Genomic DNA, 16,893 nt, shown 5'->3' on the forward strand with positions numbered 1-16,893 from the left:
CTTTAATTCAAGGGTCATTTTGACTATGCTCAGGGCTCCTAGGCCGCCTTCAGCTGGTGCTTATCACATGGGGCGGGCTCACTTTTCCAGGTGTCGCTCCCGTAAATTTAATCCAAAGACTTACCATTTGTTTCGGATTCTGTCCTTTCTGCAAAAGGGTTTGGAGGCTGGCCTCCGTCTGTCTTCCTTCTGCAGGCGGTTGGCGTTGTTGCAGGATGTCCGCACTTTCTTGCAGGGGGTCTTGCACATCCAACCTCAGTTTGTTCCACCAGTCGCACCATGGGATCTTTTGAACCCTTGCTGGCTTACATTGAAAACTGTTGGCCATTGCTTTCGGCCAGGAGGGTGTCTGATTTGTCGGCTCTGTCCTGTCAGGCTCCTCTCCTGGTTTTTCATCCTGATAGGGTGGATCTTCAAACAGGGTGGATCTTCAAACAGGACCATCACACCTTCCCAAGGTGGTGTCCAAATTTGTGAACCAGAAGATAGTAGGCCGGATGCCTCTCCTGAGCAGTGGTCTCTGGATGTGGTACATGCTTTGCGCATCACACTAAAGCCCTTAAGAATTCTGATTCTCTCTTTGTCATCATGGGATTTCAAAAGAGAGATTGGCCTGTTACCAAGCAGGCTTACTTGGGCGCATCCCTCCCGGTTCCTGCAGGGGTCCAGGCTTATTCCATGAGGTCTGTGGGTGCGTCTTGGGCCGTTAATGGCAGCGCAACAGCAAAGCAGCTTTGCAAGGCGACAACTTCGTCATCTTCTAATACTTTCTTACACTTCTATGCGTCAGACACGTTTGCCTCACAGGACTCGTCATTTGGTCAGAGTGTATTAGCTGGGTGGGGGGCTGCAGGAGAGGGACCATAGCAGAGGGGCACCGCGGGGAGTCATCAGCAGCAGGAGCATAGAAGAAAAATTCAATCAGCGGCCGCCCTGTATATTTTTTCTATTATCCAGCTCGCCGCAGGGTCCGGTGTAGCGGCGAGTGGCGGGAGAAAATACTATTTAAAACATTGAGCTGCGGGGATACTGCTGGGCTGCGCTGCTAGAAGGGCAGCGTGCAGGGGACGCTTTGGGGGACAGTGACAGTGAGCCAGACAGGGGGAGGCGGGAGCATTCGGTGCTGAGAAAAAAAAAAAAAGACCATACAATGAATGGGCAGCCTGTGATTGGCTGAGCGCTCTCAGCCAATTGCTGACTGGCTAAGAGCGCTCAGCCACTCACAGGCTGCCCATTCATTGTATGGGCTTTTTTTTCCCAGCACTAAGCTCCCGGCTCCCCCTGCCCTGCTCTCAGTTACTGCTGCCTCTGTTTCCCGCAGCGTCCGCTGCCTCTGCCCTACTAGCAGCATCCCCCGACATCTGCCACACAGCGTCCCAGCCACCCTGCTCCCTCCACCTTCCCAGAGCACAGCTCCCTGCTCTGGCGTCCCCTGCCCGGCTGCACATAAGATTTAGCAAATCTTATGTGCAGCTGGTCCGACCTCCCGACTCCGATCCAATGCGCGCAGGACCGCGCATCGGGTGTCTGGACATGCGATTTTGCCAGATTTCCCTGCCCGATCCATCTGAATCGGGTGAAATGAGGACCAAATCGCATAGTGTATGGGGTCTTTAGACACGCACAGTAGCCCGTGTCCACCTGCCACTCACTACCCACCGAACAATCTATGAGGACCGCATCCCAGGGGACCTGCCTGTTTAAAAAAAAAAAAAAATGTCCCTGCCTGGCATTTGTGGGTAAAATACACGCTATAGCAGATCTTTGCAAACCCTGAATACTGGGTTTAAGTATATTTTAGACAAAAACCATATTCGAGAACAGTGTATTATAGACTGTAAAACATAAATAATGCGAGAGAGAAAATGGAGCACAATTACAAAACTCGTTACAAGTTGTGAATTTGAAAAAGTATTGTGAAAGTCATTGACCAAATAAAATACACTGAATACTGGGTTTTAGATTTCTCTTCAGTAATCAGTGACTACGACATGGGCAAGCCAGGCACCAGGTAGTCAACATTACAGTACATATATTTATAGGGAGAATTCAATTGTTTATCTCCCACCTAAAGTGACAGGAGATCATGGGGCTATATGCAATTGTGCAAAATGCCAGTAGCCGATTGCTAACAATTACATTACCAACATGACATTTTCAGATAGGTACTAAAGGTAAGTGGCTTACCTTCCATTTAAAACTAGTTTGCTCAGATTAGGTTGATAATTAGTAGCCTACAGATGAAGACTTATTAGGAGGCTTGCAGTTATTTGCAATATGCTGCCAGTGTCCTTGGTTACACGACTCCAGTGGTTCTCAAGCGATGGATCATGTCCATCTTAGCATGGTGTTGACTCTACCCCCACAGTTGCATGCCCAGTCCAGCACCTGGTGACTGCTTCAATACTGATTTGCAACTGCTGCCCCCACCACCTTCTCCCTGTAAACAACATCTGAGAGATGTTACAACAGACTTCTCCTGCGTGTCAACCTTGTGGAAATAGTAGTTGTTTTAATGGTTCAATAAAAAGCAAGGCCTCATTGCATAAGTTTGTTCAACACATACATGGGTAGAATGAATAGTATGGCCTTGGTTTAGCTTTTTTCAGTCTCCATACTTGTATTTGTTGCAATGGTACACAAAGGCATCTATCCTGACATAGAAGAATCTAGTGGTAAGCACCTGAAGCTCATGAGCGATGTGTGCAGCAACCACTGAGATGTTCAGTTTGACAGTAATATTCATTCAGATACATCTGTCCTAGAGAAGTTACTCAATGGGCGGTATTCAATGTGAATACCGGCGATGTGCAGCGAATCCTGTTTAGGATTCGCTGCACATTCGCCACTGGTCGCCGCGTTCCGGAGCCTCGCCGGCTTCGGTATTCAACGAGTCAGGGGCTCGCTGCCCCTGACCGGCGAATTTGAGCTCCTGCGGCGAACGCCGCAGGGAGCCTGAGGACGGTGGCAGGCAGGGAGATGGAAGTCTCCCTGCCTGCCCCAGAACGTTTGTGGGGGGGGAGGTGGGCTCCCTGGGTGCCAGGCAGCACAGGCTGCCCCCCGGGGGTGCCAGCAGGGGGACCAGGTATATTCACTACACCCGATCTGAATATCTAATGAGCGGCTCGGCTCCGGCCCCCTGCTGGCTGCTCTGTGTAAAAAAATAGTAATAATTTCAATTAAATATATATTCATGTGCTTACAGCACATTAATAAAAATAGCATGCCCCTCCTCAGAATAAAATTCCAGATTTTTTTTACACCAAATGTAAAAAACAAAAACACTTTATTTTAAAAGTTCACCTTCCACTTCACCATAAAAAGATAGCGATTGCTACTCGGTGAATCATGGCGAAAAAAAACTTGAAATTTATTCGCCATCTGGTCATTGAATAGGGTGATTCACCGTTTTAGTCAGAAATTCGCCTTACAGCACAAAATCGCCATAAAAACCTGGCGAATCAGCCTCATTGAATACCGCCCAATGTGGCAGAAATGGTCATTTGTGGTGGCAGAGCTTGGCCGGCAAGATCACTGCTCATCTTGAGTGTTTGTCCTGCCGTTATTTAAAGCAATTTATAGAGGCAATGTTAGGGCAGATCCATTCCAGAGAACGGTTTAACGAGAACGGTACACTCCGGTAAAAAAAACAAAACTTGTAGGTACAAGTTAACGGTTGCTCCTTGTGTTATCAAAGGAGATTTTGAATTCCCTTTGCTCTATTTGAGGCAGTAACACGTACTAGGAAGCGGAATGAGTATGGCTCTTGCATCACTAGTACTACAAATAGCAACATAAAAAGCATTATTAAACAGTCAGCCATAGCGCAGAGTTCACGAGTAGCTCAGCTATACCACTACTGGGGGCGAAGTATAAAATAAAAGAGGCGTTACTAATGGTTCTCTGCAGTGGGACTTTCATAAACCCCAATTCTTGGAAAACTGCCATGAATGGAGTGCATGCAATTGTACTATGTTGTTGTAGGTTTTATTATAATAGAAATGAGTTATTCCTAAATAAAAGTTACTTAAAACTCATTAATGTTGCATTTCTTTTTATTTCTTTGAAAATTTACACAAGCCGAAGTCATTAACAAAATACATTGTTTATTAAGAGATGCATTAAAAGGTAACAGTATAAATGGCATCAATTTGATAATGCAAAAAGAGATGAAGCCTGCTGCAAAAACATCTTAACAGCAGGATGTGTACATTCAGTATATAGAAAAGAAACAAAAAAAACACCCCAATAACCTATAACCAGCCCAGGGAGTCTATAAGGCCTCAAACTGAACAGATATGTACCGGCTGCCACAGCTAGGTGGTGCTGTATGCTAGGTCTTGGAAAGGGCTGCTTGTAGTATTGGTAAAGAATTTCCAGCATAGCTACTGAACCCAATGTTTGCTCTTTTCAGGTGATAAATCTACACTTTCTAAAGAGCGTATGCATAGGTTCGCAAATAAATATTTTTTTGCTGGAAAAACTAAAAAAAAAAAAAAAAAAAAGTTACCCCTTATCCTAGCACCATTGCAGCATGCAGGCTTGCTGGCTGTACAGAGATGCCAGCTGACTTATAAGGACTCCTTAAACAGAAGTATCTTGCAAAAAGTCATTCAGTTACTCACGGGGGTGTCTGCGCACTTCCCTGGTGCAGAAAAGGCGTCAGACCAGCACAAAACTGGCTCAATTCTATCTAGTCTCCCACAATGTCTATATTTACTACAACATCAAACTCAGACGGACAGCTTCAATTTCTAAAAACAGAATTGCTAACAAGTGTGGCACCTTAGTATTGGCATTTATAGTAACCGCCATGATTACTCTGTGCAAATGGCCAAGCTCCAGTTTCCTGCCAAGTGGCGATGCTCCCATCTGGAATCACACACATAAGATTGCAATGTCCTTACAGTGTGGGAGGCCATTTTGTAGGTTGAGCCTATAGTTACCGGGACTTTAAGTTCCCTAAGGCAGGAGCTATAGGGGGCCCCAGCCAATGTCACTATGCTCATTAACTATGCAGCACTTTAACGTTAAAGTGTACTTTGGTCAAGCCAGCCAATCAGGATTTCCCAACACTAGGGTAATGGTGCAGAGCCTACAAAATGGCTGCCTACACCAAGTACAGGTCACTTGGGGCAATAACCATGTGTAATTGTCCTAAAACAGATTACACCTAGAAAAGGAGGAAACTTTCGCTATGGGGGAGGGGGGGGGGGGAAGCAAAACACACAGGTCAAGTAATCGATGCCCGTTTACAGCCATAATAAGGATCCCACAACAGAGTTACAGTGTGGATTGCTGGCAGAAATGATCGGATAATCTGAAGGAGTTTTCATTTGGTGGCAAGCATGTCTGTATTTGGAATTGGTAATTTAACAGCTAATTGACCCTATTCAAGCCCTCTAATGATGTGACAGAGGCACAATGCCATAGACATGCGTAGGGTGACCCTGCTAACTTCGTTACACCCCCTGGCAGTTAATAGAAGGTGACACTGGATTTGCCACCTGGCGGGTTCAGAACTCTGTTGTGAGAGCGTGGGATCGGCCCGAGGTGTGGCTCGTGTGCAGCGAGGGCTGGGTCAGGCACCACAACGCGCTCTTCTCTGGCAACTGGTGTCTTTTCTTCTGGTTTAGGTGCAGGCGGATCAGCTTTAACTGCAAGAGCATTAATAGAAAAAAATCCAGCTCTTATCCAAACATAGGAAGACCCATCACTGGGCCGTTATCAAACACACAGCACAATAAGATACTACAGCCAGACACACAAATATATCACCTATATACACACCCATCTGATGCATTCAGGGAACCGCAGCAGAAAACAAACGTTTTACTACAAACAGATGGGGATGTAGTTTTTTACTTCGAGAAGCAGCATTATGGCGGGGGAAATTTATTGTTACCATATGTTATAGAAAATTTACTTGTTCTATACCAAGCATTCCCAACCTCAGTCCTCAAGGAATACTAAGTGCATGTTTTAGTTATGTGTTCACCCATTAGTGCCCACAGTAATACTACAGATCTTAAAGGGTCCTACAGAGAGAAAGCTTAACCAAATGCTTACTTTAAGGTTCTAGTCCTACAACACACTGCTGATCATTGCAGTACATGTAACATGTGGGGAGAAATATATATAAAATATCAAACAGTGATTATGTACCCTATCCAACCCAATGACACATACCTGTGTGCCAGTCATATAAGGCAAGTGGTACCTACCTGGGGTTACTGTTTTTGTAACTTCTGGTTCTTTTAGAGTGATGTTATCCTGCAAAATACAAGGGATTGATATTTTTGAAATGTCGTCACAGAGGAAGGAGAAAAATAAATAAAAAGACTCCAACAGTGGCCCAGTTGCAGGGGACTATGGAGGGAAAACACATACGTCTGCTTGGAACACCAGATAACCTAGTAACATGCAGTACTCTATACAACAACCCTCCGTGTTTCTCGGCATCTCTCAGAGGTCTCACAATCACCATTATAGTGGACCTTTAGAAGGACAGGCATGATGCTACAATAAACTGATACCTTAGGTTTATTTGGATGTGCCTTGGGGCTCGTTGGCCTCTGTCCATCACTAAAGATGTCATTGCCCTTTCGTCCAAGCGGGTTCTGCCGTGGGGCTGCAGGAACCGGTTCTGAGTCCTGAAATATGCCACTAGTTTTCCCACCTATAGGAACAGAGCAAACAAGGGTCAGAAAGTGTGACTTCCTATTCATTATATTATATTACCTTTCCATAATCAGTGGGAGATAATACAGCAAGTTACAAGACCTCTGAATAATGCAACTACAGGCACTTTTATAGACCATTATGTTTCGGCCACATAATATGTAAGTTTCGGGATTACCTCTTTGTGGGGTAGATGTATGAAGCAGTGATAAGGGAGAAGTGAGCTAGAGCAGAAGTGGACCATGGCAACCAATCAGCTGCTGTGTATAGTTTTATATTCTGCAAATTATAGAGGTTACTTCAGTGCTGATTGGTTGCCATGCTTCTCCTCCCTTATCACGGCTTCATACATCTACCCCTCTGTCCTGCTTGGCTATTGGTATTACCATCCTAGCATTCCAACGAGAGGTGGTATCGGTGTGTGGGGGTGACCAGTACCTCACACATTCCAAAGGCTGAACACAGCCCTACACACAGTATACAGATCTGTCCAAGCTTATGACTCCCATGAGGTTCACACATCTGGCCAGTTCCATGCCTGCATAACATTCAACTACACGTGCATAAACAGCAGGCTTTAGGATGCAAAGTGTGTGACATGCATACACTAATGTATGTGAGAAATATACTGCGTAACATCGCCACTACATACCCAATGTAAATAACACTAGCTACACCGCGCATATCTTCCCAACAGAGGAGACGTCCTTGGATTCCTCTATTACTGGCATAAGACCCAGTTCCTAAGGCCAGCTCATGACAAGCCCCAGCTGTCTCCGGCACAACCATTCCTTCACAGTCAGGAAGCCACACACCGAGGGATACCAAACCTCACCTTCCTCAGCAGAGCATTCCTGTGCCAGTCAGTAATCCAGGTGCTCATCCGCCCTTCTTTTTACTTGGACTACCACTGACAGCATGCCAATTAAGCAGAATCACCAAGAGCTGGATGCAAGTATACAGCATTCATCACAATCAGACCCCCAAGTCGGAATCTGAGGCCATTTATAACACTCAAGCGAGAGCACATCTAATCCAAATCAGTGTAAACTCCTTATAACTGGGCAGCACACTACAGGATCACACTTGTTTACTCAGGTGGGAGGACAACGACAGAAAGCAAAAAAAATTAAATAAAATAAAACCCCCCAAAAAAAAAAACTGCTAGAGCAGCTAAAAGCATGCCATTTATTCGAGGGGAAAGAGAGTGGGTGCTCTGCCAAATGCTGACAATTATAGTCCATCACTGACTGCAGTGGCTTCTAGAATAGCCGCTAATACCCGTGGCAAGTTATTGCTATTTCGGGACATAAAATGCTGCTTCTGTTATTGTTTAAGACAACAGAGTACTAAAATCTGCGGGCCTCATACCTTTCTCTGCCTAATCTCCTGCGCCTCTTGTATCATCCTGTCCCATTTCTCAGATACACCGACTACACATCCAGACACCCGGAGACAGTACAGCCCAACCCTTCATCACTGGGACGGGGTGAAGGCTGCGGCCATCTTGGATCTGAGGGGTACTGCGGTATCAGGTGTCATTATTTTACCCCTGCCTGTATAAGCCTGGATCAGCTTACCCTTTCTTTAAAATACAAGACTATTGCATTCACAGTCCTCTACGGGGGGTGCCTGTTGCATTGTCCTGGTATACTGTTGCTTATTTATAGTTGAAGCTTGGAGGTGTGCTAGCCACCACCAAGCAAACTTTGCACTTCTGAGTACTATATTGTTGATAACATTGATATGGCTGACCCCACACAAATGCTCATTAAGGCTATTGAGGAATCCACCCAGAGAATTATTACTAAAATTGTGACCTCTGTACTTATATGCTCTGTGCCCAGGCATTGCACATTGACAGAACCCCAAACTTTCTCCGATGCAGACTGTCAAGCGGAGAGGTCTTCTGTAACTCCAGATGCCGGTAGCGTAGCTCCTTTTGTTTCTTTGGATACAGACTTTGGTGTGTCGGCTCAGATTGGATGGCCTCGTTCAGTCCTCTATTATGTGACTGTCCCGGAATCCTTCCCTGCTTGTCTCCAGAACATATATGCAACGCCTAGGTTCCACGGCATGTGTCTGGACTTCATGTCCCAATATTTCTGCTTTTCATGTGAATATCCTCAGGATCGTGATGGAACAAATGCTGATTACTGTTCTTCCTCATGTGCAATGGCCATTGCTGACTTTCTGACTATCTCCTTCTATGAAGCTGAATATTGGCCTGATTAATAAAAGATAACGGTACTTCGCACGGTTACTAAGAACCTGGCTGTCCTGATATCTAGATCCTATACTCCTGTGTCTATCCTTATTACTTTGCTCTACTGCTTGTATTTTACGTTTTTGTATAATAGGGTAAAATTAGACTATTCTCCTGTTTTATTGAATACTACAAGTTCACTGCCCCAGTGGGTCCATATTGATATTATCCTTCAGCTGGGTCTGGGTGGGGGGGGGGGGGGTAGACTAGAATGGTATAAATTAGCTACGATGTAGAGGTTTCCATCCTGTTGGGCTTGCGGGTATCCTATTGTTCTAGCTAAAGACCACTGGTTTACTACCTTCTTTATCGGGGAGGGAGGGATTATTTAGGTTAGTGTAGTGTAAACGTAGTGTAGTTAATTGGGTGGGTTGAAGCTATTTCAGGAGCTCCAGGTGTGCCTAAGTTGGGGGGTTTGGGGTAGGTTTACTTTGGCATTTAGTTTGCTTTTCTTTAATTTTGAATAGTTGGGCACATTTTTCTTTTATTTTAAGTGAATTTGGTTACTGCAAACATCACTATACGCGAGTCCTACTAAACGCGGAGTATATTAGGCATTTTAATATAGAACTTTTATACCACTATACAATAAACATTGTATGGTCATGTCCGAATGTTGTTGGAGTCCAGGCAGACGGGATCCCGACATCGGGCTAATGATTTTCGGGATCCGACAGAACAGATCAAATGACTTTATTTTATTAAGACTTAATCCCTGCTGGATGGATGGAGGAAAAATAAAAACCCACACACCAACCAAATTTCCCAATTTCATGACGGTTTCCATTTTAAAAACGAATTAAGCCGTTTTCCAGCACGCAGTTTTTAAAGCATGTTGACCAAGGCTATGGCAGCCTAATCAAAAGAAAAAATTGCATTGCCGTCAGGCGCCATCTAGTGAAAGCCATAGGGAAAACAACTGAGTTCCCCATTCTAATGTGATCTGTATGCAGGGAACAGGTATACCTTAGTAGCATCACATTGTATTCTGTTACCAGCGAGTCCGCGTGAGGACTGACGACAACTTGGAAGACTGCGGAGACATTAAATATCATCCTTTGTTCGGCGCTGCGGAAACCTTATGGCACCATATGAAGTACAGAAACAAATGAAAAAAAAAAGTGACTTCTAGGACAAGTACATGGTATATAAACATTGCTGCATCACTGGACAGGACACTGAAATAAGCATCAGGGAGGCCAAAATGGAGCTCTAGGTGCATAGGTAAGAAGTATGGCAATAGTCTAATGCTGGCCATACAATAGTGCGATTTGGCTACTTATCACTGATTCCGAAGGATTGGGACGAGAAATTGGGTGAAAAGTGGACTAAATCACATGTGTTTGACATTAGATCCAATCTGTGGTCCCGTGCGCATTGGATTTGTCAGAGGAGGGATCTGCTTGCACGGTTGACCTCCAACTTGGACAGCTGCCTGGCAATGGGGGAATAAGTTTGCATACAATAGATCACATGTGATCCTGCCGCCTGGGAAGGTTGTGGGCAACTCAAGGGGCATCGGCTGCAACTTCACCCCTCCAATAAGTCACAGTAATATATTGGGCTTAAGAGAAACGAGACAGCATGAGGGCGGTAGGGCCCTGCTTGATATGGCTTATACTGTAAAGGCGAGGGTCAAACAGACATGGTCTTGGGATGAGAGATGAGCTGGCCATACACTAGAACGACATAAGTTTGGTCGAATGAGTGATTGTATGGGTTTTGAAAGCACATGACATATGATCTGCTTACGCCCACAACCAAAGCCGATGGATCATATGAGCAGCACATATGACCTGAGGATCAACCTCTCGACCCACGGGAACGCGCATCGTATCGATATTCCTCACAATTCATCGCACGACCCCTAGAAATTGTATGTTGGAGCCTGATATCGTTCAGGTGTATGGGCACCTATAGATGGGTTTAATAAATAAGTAGGTCTTGAGAGCCTACTTGAAGTTTTGTAGAGAGGTGGAGAGTCTGATGTCTATTCTAATGCTACCCATACACTTATACGATCGGATGTGACATCGAAGTGCGATGTCCATCGAACTGATCGCATCTTAAGGTGCAAAACTTGACCCCTTTCAGCACCTAATATACCATGCCATCTTGAGATTGCACATCGGGTGCAGAGTAGCGTAGCGTTAGCGAGCGGTGGGGGTCAGTGGTGGCAGAAGAATTATTTAAAACATTTAGGCAGCCCTCTGATTGGCTGAACTCAGCCAATCAGAGGGCTGCCCAGTGTTTTAAACAATTCTGCCGCCACTGCTCGCTAGCGCTACGCAACTCCTCTGTTCACCCTCTTCCACGCCACCAGCAATCCCTCCGGTCCCCACTCCCCAAAATCCACAATGCCAAAACAGTCCCCTTTGCCCCCCACTCGCGGATTGCATTTGAGCTATCACATGTGATTAAAAAACAACATGCGATGGCTCCTGCCATACGATAAATATTATGTGAAGCACATACCATCTATCGACGCGTCATTCAACGGCAGGTCCGCACATCGTGTCGAATGGTCCCTTAAAAATGCATACAATCATTTAATTTATCAGCCAGATGTGGTCGAAATCGAATGAATGCATGCAATATCACACAAGTGTATGGGTAGCATAAGTGATGTGCAGCATCATTAACCTTGTGCAGGAGAACAGCGTTTACAGTACTACTGCATGTGCTCTCCCCCAGAGTCACACCTAACATACAGAATTACAGTCTGACAAAAGACCCTTCTCATGTTACTACACAGCTGTACCTGCGAACCAGGCTAGTCCAGTCACGTCTTTCTCATGGAAATCATTCAGCAGTCTTTTATCCAATTTGTTCTGAGACAGGAGTGTGTCATTCATCTGCATTTATATTAACCGGCTACAGGAAGCACCTTTATATACACCTAGTAGCCCCGCTGTAACTATCAGGTGGCTTCCTATGCCATGGTATTCTACAAGAAATATCCAGGGGATCATTCAAACAAATAAAAAATCATAGAAGGGAAACAAACCCCCAAATATTCCATCAAGTAAATCTGGGATTACGCAAACCGCTGACACTTGTGGAATTGTCCTGCTGCCAGTACTGCCTGCTGCTTCATACAATGCACACACAATAAAATATATGTTTATTGTAAACAGTCTACCCCCAAGCAGCATCATGCGATGGGCTAACAAACACACAACTATGCTGCTTGGCCGCTTTTTACCAAGACATCATACACACAATAACAATTATCACCAGTTATTTGTATAGCGCACACATATTCCGCAGCGCTTTACTGAGTATAGTTGAACATTCACATCAGTCCCTGCCCCAGTGGAGCTTACAATCTATATTCCCTACCACATGTACATGCATACACATTCATTCTAGGGTTAATTTTTTTGGGAGCCAATTAACCTACCAGTATATTTTTGGATTGTGGGAGGAAACCAGAGTAGCTGGAGGAAACCCACGCAAGTACAGGGAGAATATACAAACTATGCACAGTTAGGGCCATGGTTGGAATGGAACCCATGACCCCAGCGCTGTGAGGTAGTAATGTATATTTGCTAAGGTCTATGGTGTTGCAAACACTTTCTGAAATATCATGAACAGTTTAGGCTTCTGGAACGTAAAGTTGGCACTAGTGAATGACACAAAAGCCCTTATGCCAGCAGTTTCCCTATATGACCCTGAAAAACATTATCAGAGGGAAGGTTTCAGAATCAGGTTTCATACATTAGTCTAGAGGAACAGCAGCCTCAGCTGTATGTATGTAACCATGCAGTTAGCTACAATCACCTCCCACCCGGACAGACTCTCAGAAAGCCGTACCGCTTTACTGCTACCTGTACATCAAATTGCACCAGACACTAGTGGTCACTAAGCCGACATTTCTCTGTGGCGGTCCTCTTTAACACGCTGAAATGGCACCACGAGATGGCCAGTAAACCTTGTAGTATATGTTGGATAAGAGCGCAGCCAAGCTTCACTGCGACTCTTGGTGGCAAATCACTTGGTACTAAACTCCTCCTTAGTGCCCATACTACAATATGCCCGACAGTGACAAGTGTCAAAGAATCCCTTGACTTAATTGCTGCCAGTAGAGACCTTTTATCTCCATCTGTGAGCAAACAGCATGTAAAACCTCCAACTTTAGAGGGATCCTCACCAGGCAGTTTCCCTGTAAGTCTTGGGGTGTAAGCAGTCTAGAGTGAACACTCACCTGGCGGGTTGGAACGCTTTGGTGCATTTTCTTGTTCTGTTGGTGATCCAAAGATGTTACTGGAGGCCTTCTGCTGTCGTCTTGGTGCAGCCACTTCCTCAGCATTGCCAAAAATACAGCTGGACCCACCTCCTGGCGGCTTCAGCACCCTACACGTGGACAAGAAGGAAACACTGATTATTCACGCTGCAACGTTGGGTATAGAAAATGCCTGAATAAATTCTGCAGACACAATGAGGAGACTGCTGGCACTGCCACAGCATATAAATTAACGTCACGCATTAAATAACTTGTCTTTTACATCACTTGTAGTATGGGGCAATTCACTTCACTGCTGTACTCAACACTGGGACTTAAAAAGGCTGCGTGGGGGTGGGTTTTTCATTAACAATATTGACTATGCGGGGGGCGTGGCTTGACCTGCTGGGTGAGAGGACGTGGATCTCCGGGGCTCCGCAATTATCCTGGTATAACCTCCTGACCCCGGGACCACGGCTCTCTCTCCCTTATCCCTCTTCTACATGAGCACCTCCTGCACATCCTGTGCCACCCGCTGACCTTGCGCTGGACTCCCGTCTACTGCTGTGACAGCCCTGGCCTTCCGAGTGTGGGACGCCCGGGCGCCATCTTGGCACCTCTGACATCCGCTCTCAGAGCGCCGATCCTCTGTGCTCCCGGCACTTGAGCACCTGCGCTGATCTGCCCGGCACTTGGTGGCGGTGGTCTCCTGCAGTACCGCCCTGCACATCTCGGCCAGCACCCGGTCAGAGCGCATCCATTAAGTGACGCTGCGGCGGAGGGGGAGTAGCGGACATTTTGGTCACTGAGGGGCAGCGGGCCTCATCCCTTGCTTTTGGCTTGCACAGACACCCACATAAGCGGCGCTGCGCTGGGAGAACAACTCTGCCCATCCTGGCATACAAGGTACTGCCTTTTATATAGAGACACTACGTTCCTCCTGCCGGCCAGTTGCTGCCTGTCTCCCACTGCGGGGCAGCTGGAGACACAGGCCTATATATTGACATATCACTGTCTGGGCTGTCGATCCCTATTACGTGTAACACTCTGGTGATCAGGTGGTCCCTGGTTAGTTGGTCCTCCTGTGTACATTGGTGGTGTGCTAGCTGCCTCCTTGTGTCCTCTGGGGGACTGTCCGGTTGCTACTAATATCATGGATGATCAATTGCAACTGATACTCAGGGCTATTGATACCTCTGCCCAGAGGATTATGGATAAACTTGGAGACGTGATCGATATGCTTATAAATCCTCAGAATATGGCCTACACCACGTTGGAGTCTACAAATATCCTGGATCCGCCCTGTCAGTTTGAGAAGTCCCTCGCTGTCCCCGAGGACGGGTGCCTTCAATACCGGGTGCCGTATCAAAGTGAGATGTCTCCTGTTCATATTTTGCTTCCTAGCAGAGGATATCGTCCGAATATTTGTCCTTCACTTGGGTTATGTGACCCATTTATATTTATGCCATCCTTTACATCAAGTGAGCCCGCGAATCCCCTGGATATATGTGGCAGGTCCGGGATGTCTTCTGCGCCTCCAGATGCCGGTGTCAATATTTCCTTGATTCCATTCTATCTTACTGAGTTGTCTCATCCTGTTCCTGACAATAGTTTGCCTCCTACCAGATGGTGCTGCTCAGTCATTTGTTACATGACCTTGGTGGAAATTTCTGCTCTCCAAGAATCCTTTTATCCCTGCCTCTGGATCCAGTTTACATCTTCTCGGTTTCACTACATGACTCTGCTCTCCTTGCTGCAATACTCCTGCTTCCCGTATGTGTACCCTTGGGTGCGTACTAGGGAAACTACTATCCATTTGGCTCTGGTGCTCCAGAGGGCCTGGCCGGACTAATTAATATTTCTTACCCCTGTGCTTACTATTCCTATTTTATTTTTGGTATAAGATATATTTAGGATAACTAGTACATTTCATTCCCTTTGACATGGACAATTCTGCTAATGTTTTTCCAATACTGTTTCAAGCTTACTTTACCCATGCAATCTGTGTTCATTCATGTTATAATGTGTGCCTTGCACAATGTGGGTGATAGGAAAATAGAGTTAAGTGTTTTCTATTCCACATATCCTGACTCTCTGAGTACACTCAAAATATTTGCGGCTTTATTTGATTCAGACTTCAAGGGCTCTGCTACTTTACACCCGGACAATATGGGTGGGCTACTCCGAGCAGTGTTGGGGGCTTTTAAATATTCTTATTTTAGCCCCTGTCAGATATCCGTATACATATCCTTCCTTACTTGGGTGGGATGGGGTGGGGTAGGGTAGGTTAGATTAGCGTTAGATGGGTATTATGGGAGAGGAAGGTTAGCTTTTTTCTGGCTCAGCTAGCTACCATAGAAGCTAGAGGCCACTAACTTACTTGCTCCTATGGTCCCCATAGAAATAGATATAGTTGGGTGGGGTACAGTGAAGGGATCCAGGTACACCTCAGTTGGGGGCGGGTAGTACAGGGTTTGGGGGTTATAGGGGAGGTTTGTTTTGGGTTAGTGATAGTGGGGTAAGAGTTAGGGGCTCCAGGTATGCCTAAGTTGGGGGTAGGTTATACAGGGTGGGGGGTTTTAGGGTAGGTTTGTTTTGGGCATTATTTTATTTATAATTTTGGGTAATTGGGCATATAATAGGTACTCTAAAGTCTATTTGGACATTGAACAATATAGCAGGAGTCCCCTACTAAGTGGGAGGTTGATGAATACTCCGATCCGTGATTAATATTATAATATATATACGTTTTTTATGTACATGCTTGGTCATCCCCGAATGGCGCCTTCGGGAAATGTAATACCATGATTGCTCTATATGTATCCTGCTGATGATCACAAGACCACTTACTCATACTGTATTTCTTCATGTCCACCTTGCAAGTTTATGTTGTTGCCCTATTTGCCCCTCTATGTATAAGGGGTGCTGTAGTTTTGTTATATGAAAAATCTCAATAAAAATTATTGAATTAAAAAAAAAAAAAAAACAATATTGACTATGCACACAAGACAATAGGCATGCAATATTAACACGTACATATCGCGCAGGGTGTATTCAACTCTAAGTCCATTCGTAAGAATATATCTATCTATCTATCTCATTTTTATGATCTCTATGATTTAAAGACTGACATCATACCACGTGGGAATGTTAACAGACCACCCATTAGTATGTACCCTAGAGAGGTTCCTTTCTTCTGACCTCTCTCTGTATTGTACAGTACATCGGGTTCTCACTTTTGAAGAGAGACAATCCTGTCATCTTGGAATGACAGAAACTATAAAAGCCACACATTTCATCTGGTGCGCCAAGTCAGCCAGAACAGAGCCAGGAAACGGCCACACTAACTGACATTTCTATGAACCAGGAGCGTGAATAAAGTGAAAGAGGAGTTAATAAAACCATACACAATTCTGGCAAAGGACTGCACCGAGATAACAGCGACATATGAAGTGACTGCAGAGTGATGTGCTGGCAGTCGTGTCACTGTGTAATGGAAGCAGCAGCAGCGAGCTGGAGACCCGCAGCCAATGTACAGCCACTGATTATGTGGGGGAGGGAGAAGGGGCCACAACTCACTGTGCAAATATGCCATGTCCAGGACACAGAGCTTTCAGATACATCATTACATGTTGCTCGTGAGAACTTCTACAACTGCATTTTAGGGCATATTATATACACAATTTTGCCTCTGGTTACTGGCCTGTGCTGGAATGGGGAA

At 45.4% G+C, this 16,893-nt stretch overlaps 1 protein-coding gene across 1 annotated transcript in view; it reads right to left on the reverse strand.

Moving 5' to 3' along the window:
- Positions 1-4,037: 4,037 nt before the first annotated feature.
- Positions 4,038-16,893, reverse strand: part of JPT2 (Jupiter microtubule associated homolog 2) — a 35,984-nt gene continuing 23,128 nt past the window's right edge. The window contains exons 2-5 of the mRNA XM_083152992.1: positions 13,155-13,303; positions 6,537-6,679; positions 6,225-6,273; positions 4,038-5,657 (exon numbers count right to left, since the gene is read on the reverse strand). Of these exons, the coding sequence (XP_083009118.1) occupies positions 5,479-5,657; positions 6,225-6,273; positions 6,537-6,679; positions 13,155-13,303 (520 nt within the window). The 3' untranslated portion in view covers positions 4,038-5,478. The remainder of the gene's footprint in view (positions 5,658-6,224; positions 6,274-6,536; positions 6,680-13,154; positions 13,304-16,893) is intronic.

The sequence above is a fragment of the Crinia signifera genome, chromosome 7 (assembly GCF_055691185.1).
Source record: "Crinia signifera chromosome 7, ASM5569118v1, whole genome shotgun sequence".
NCBI classification, from domain to species: Eukaryota; Metazoa; Chordata; class Amphibia; order Anura; family Myobatrachidae; genus Crinia; species Crinia signifera.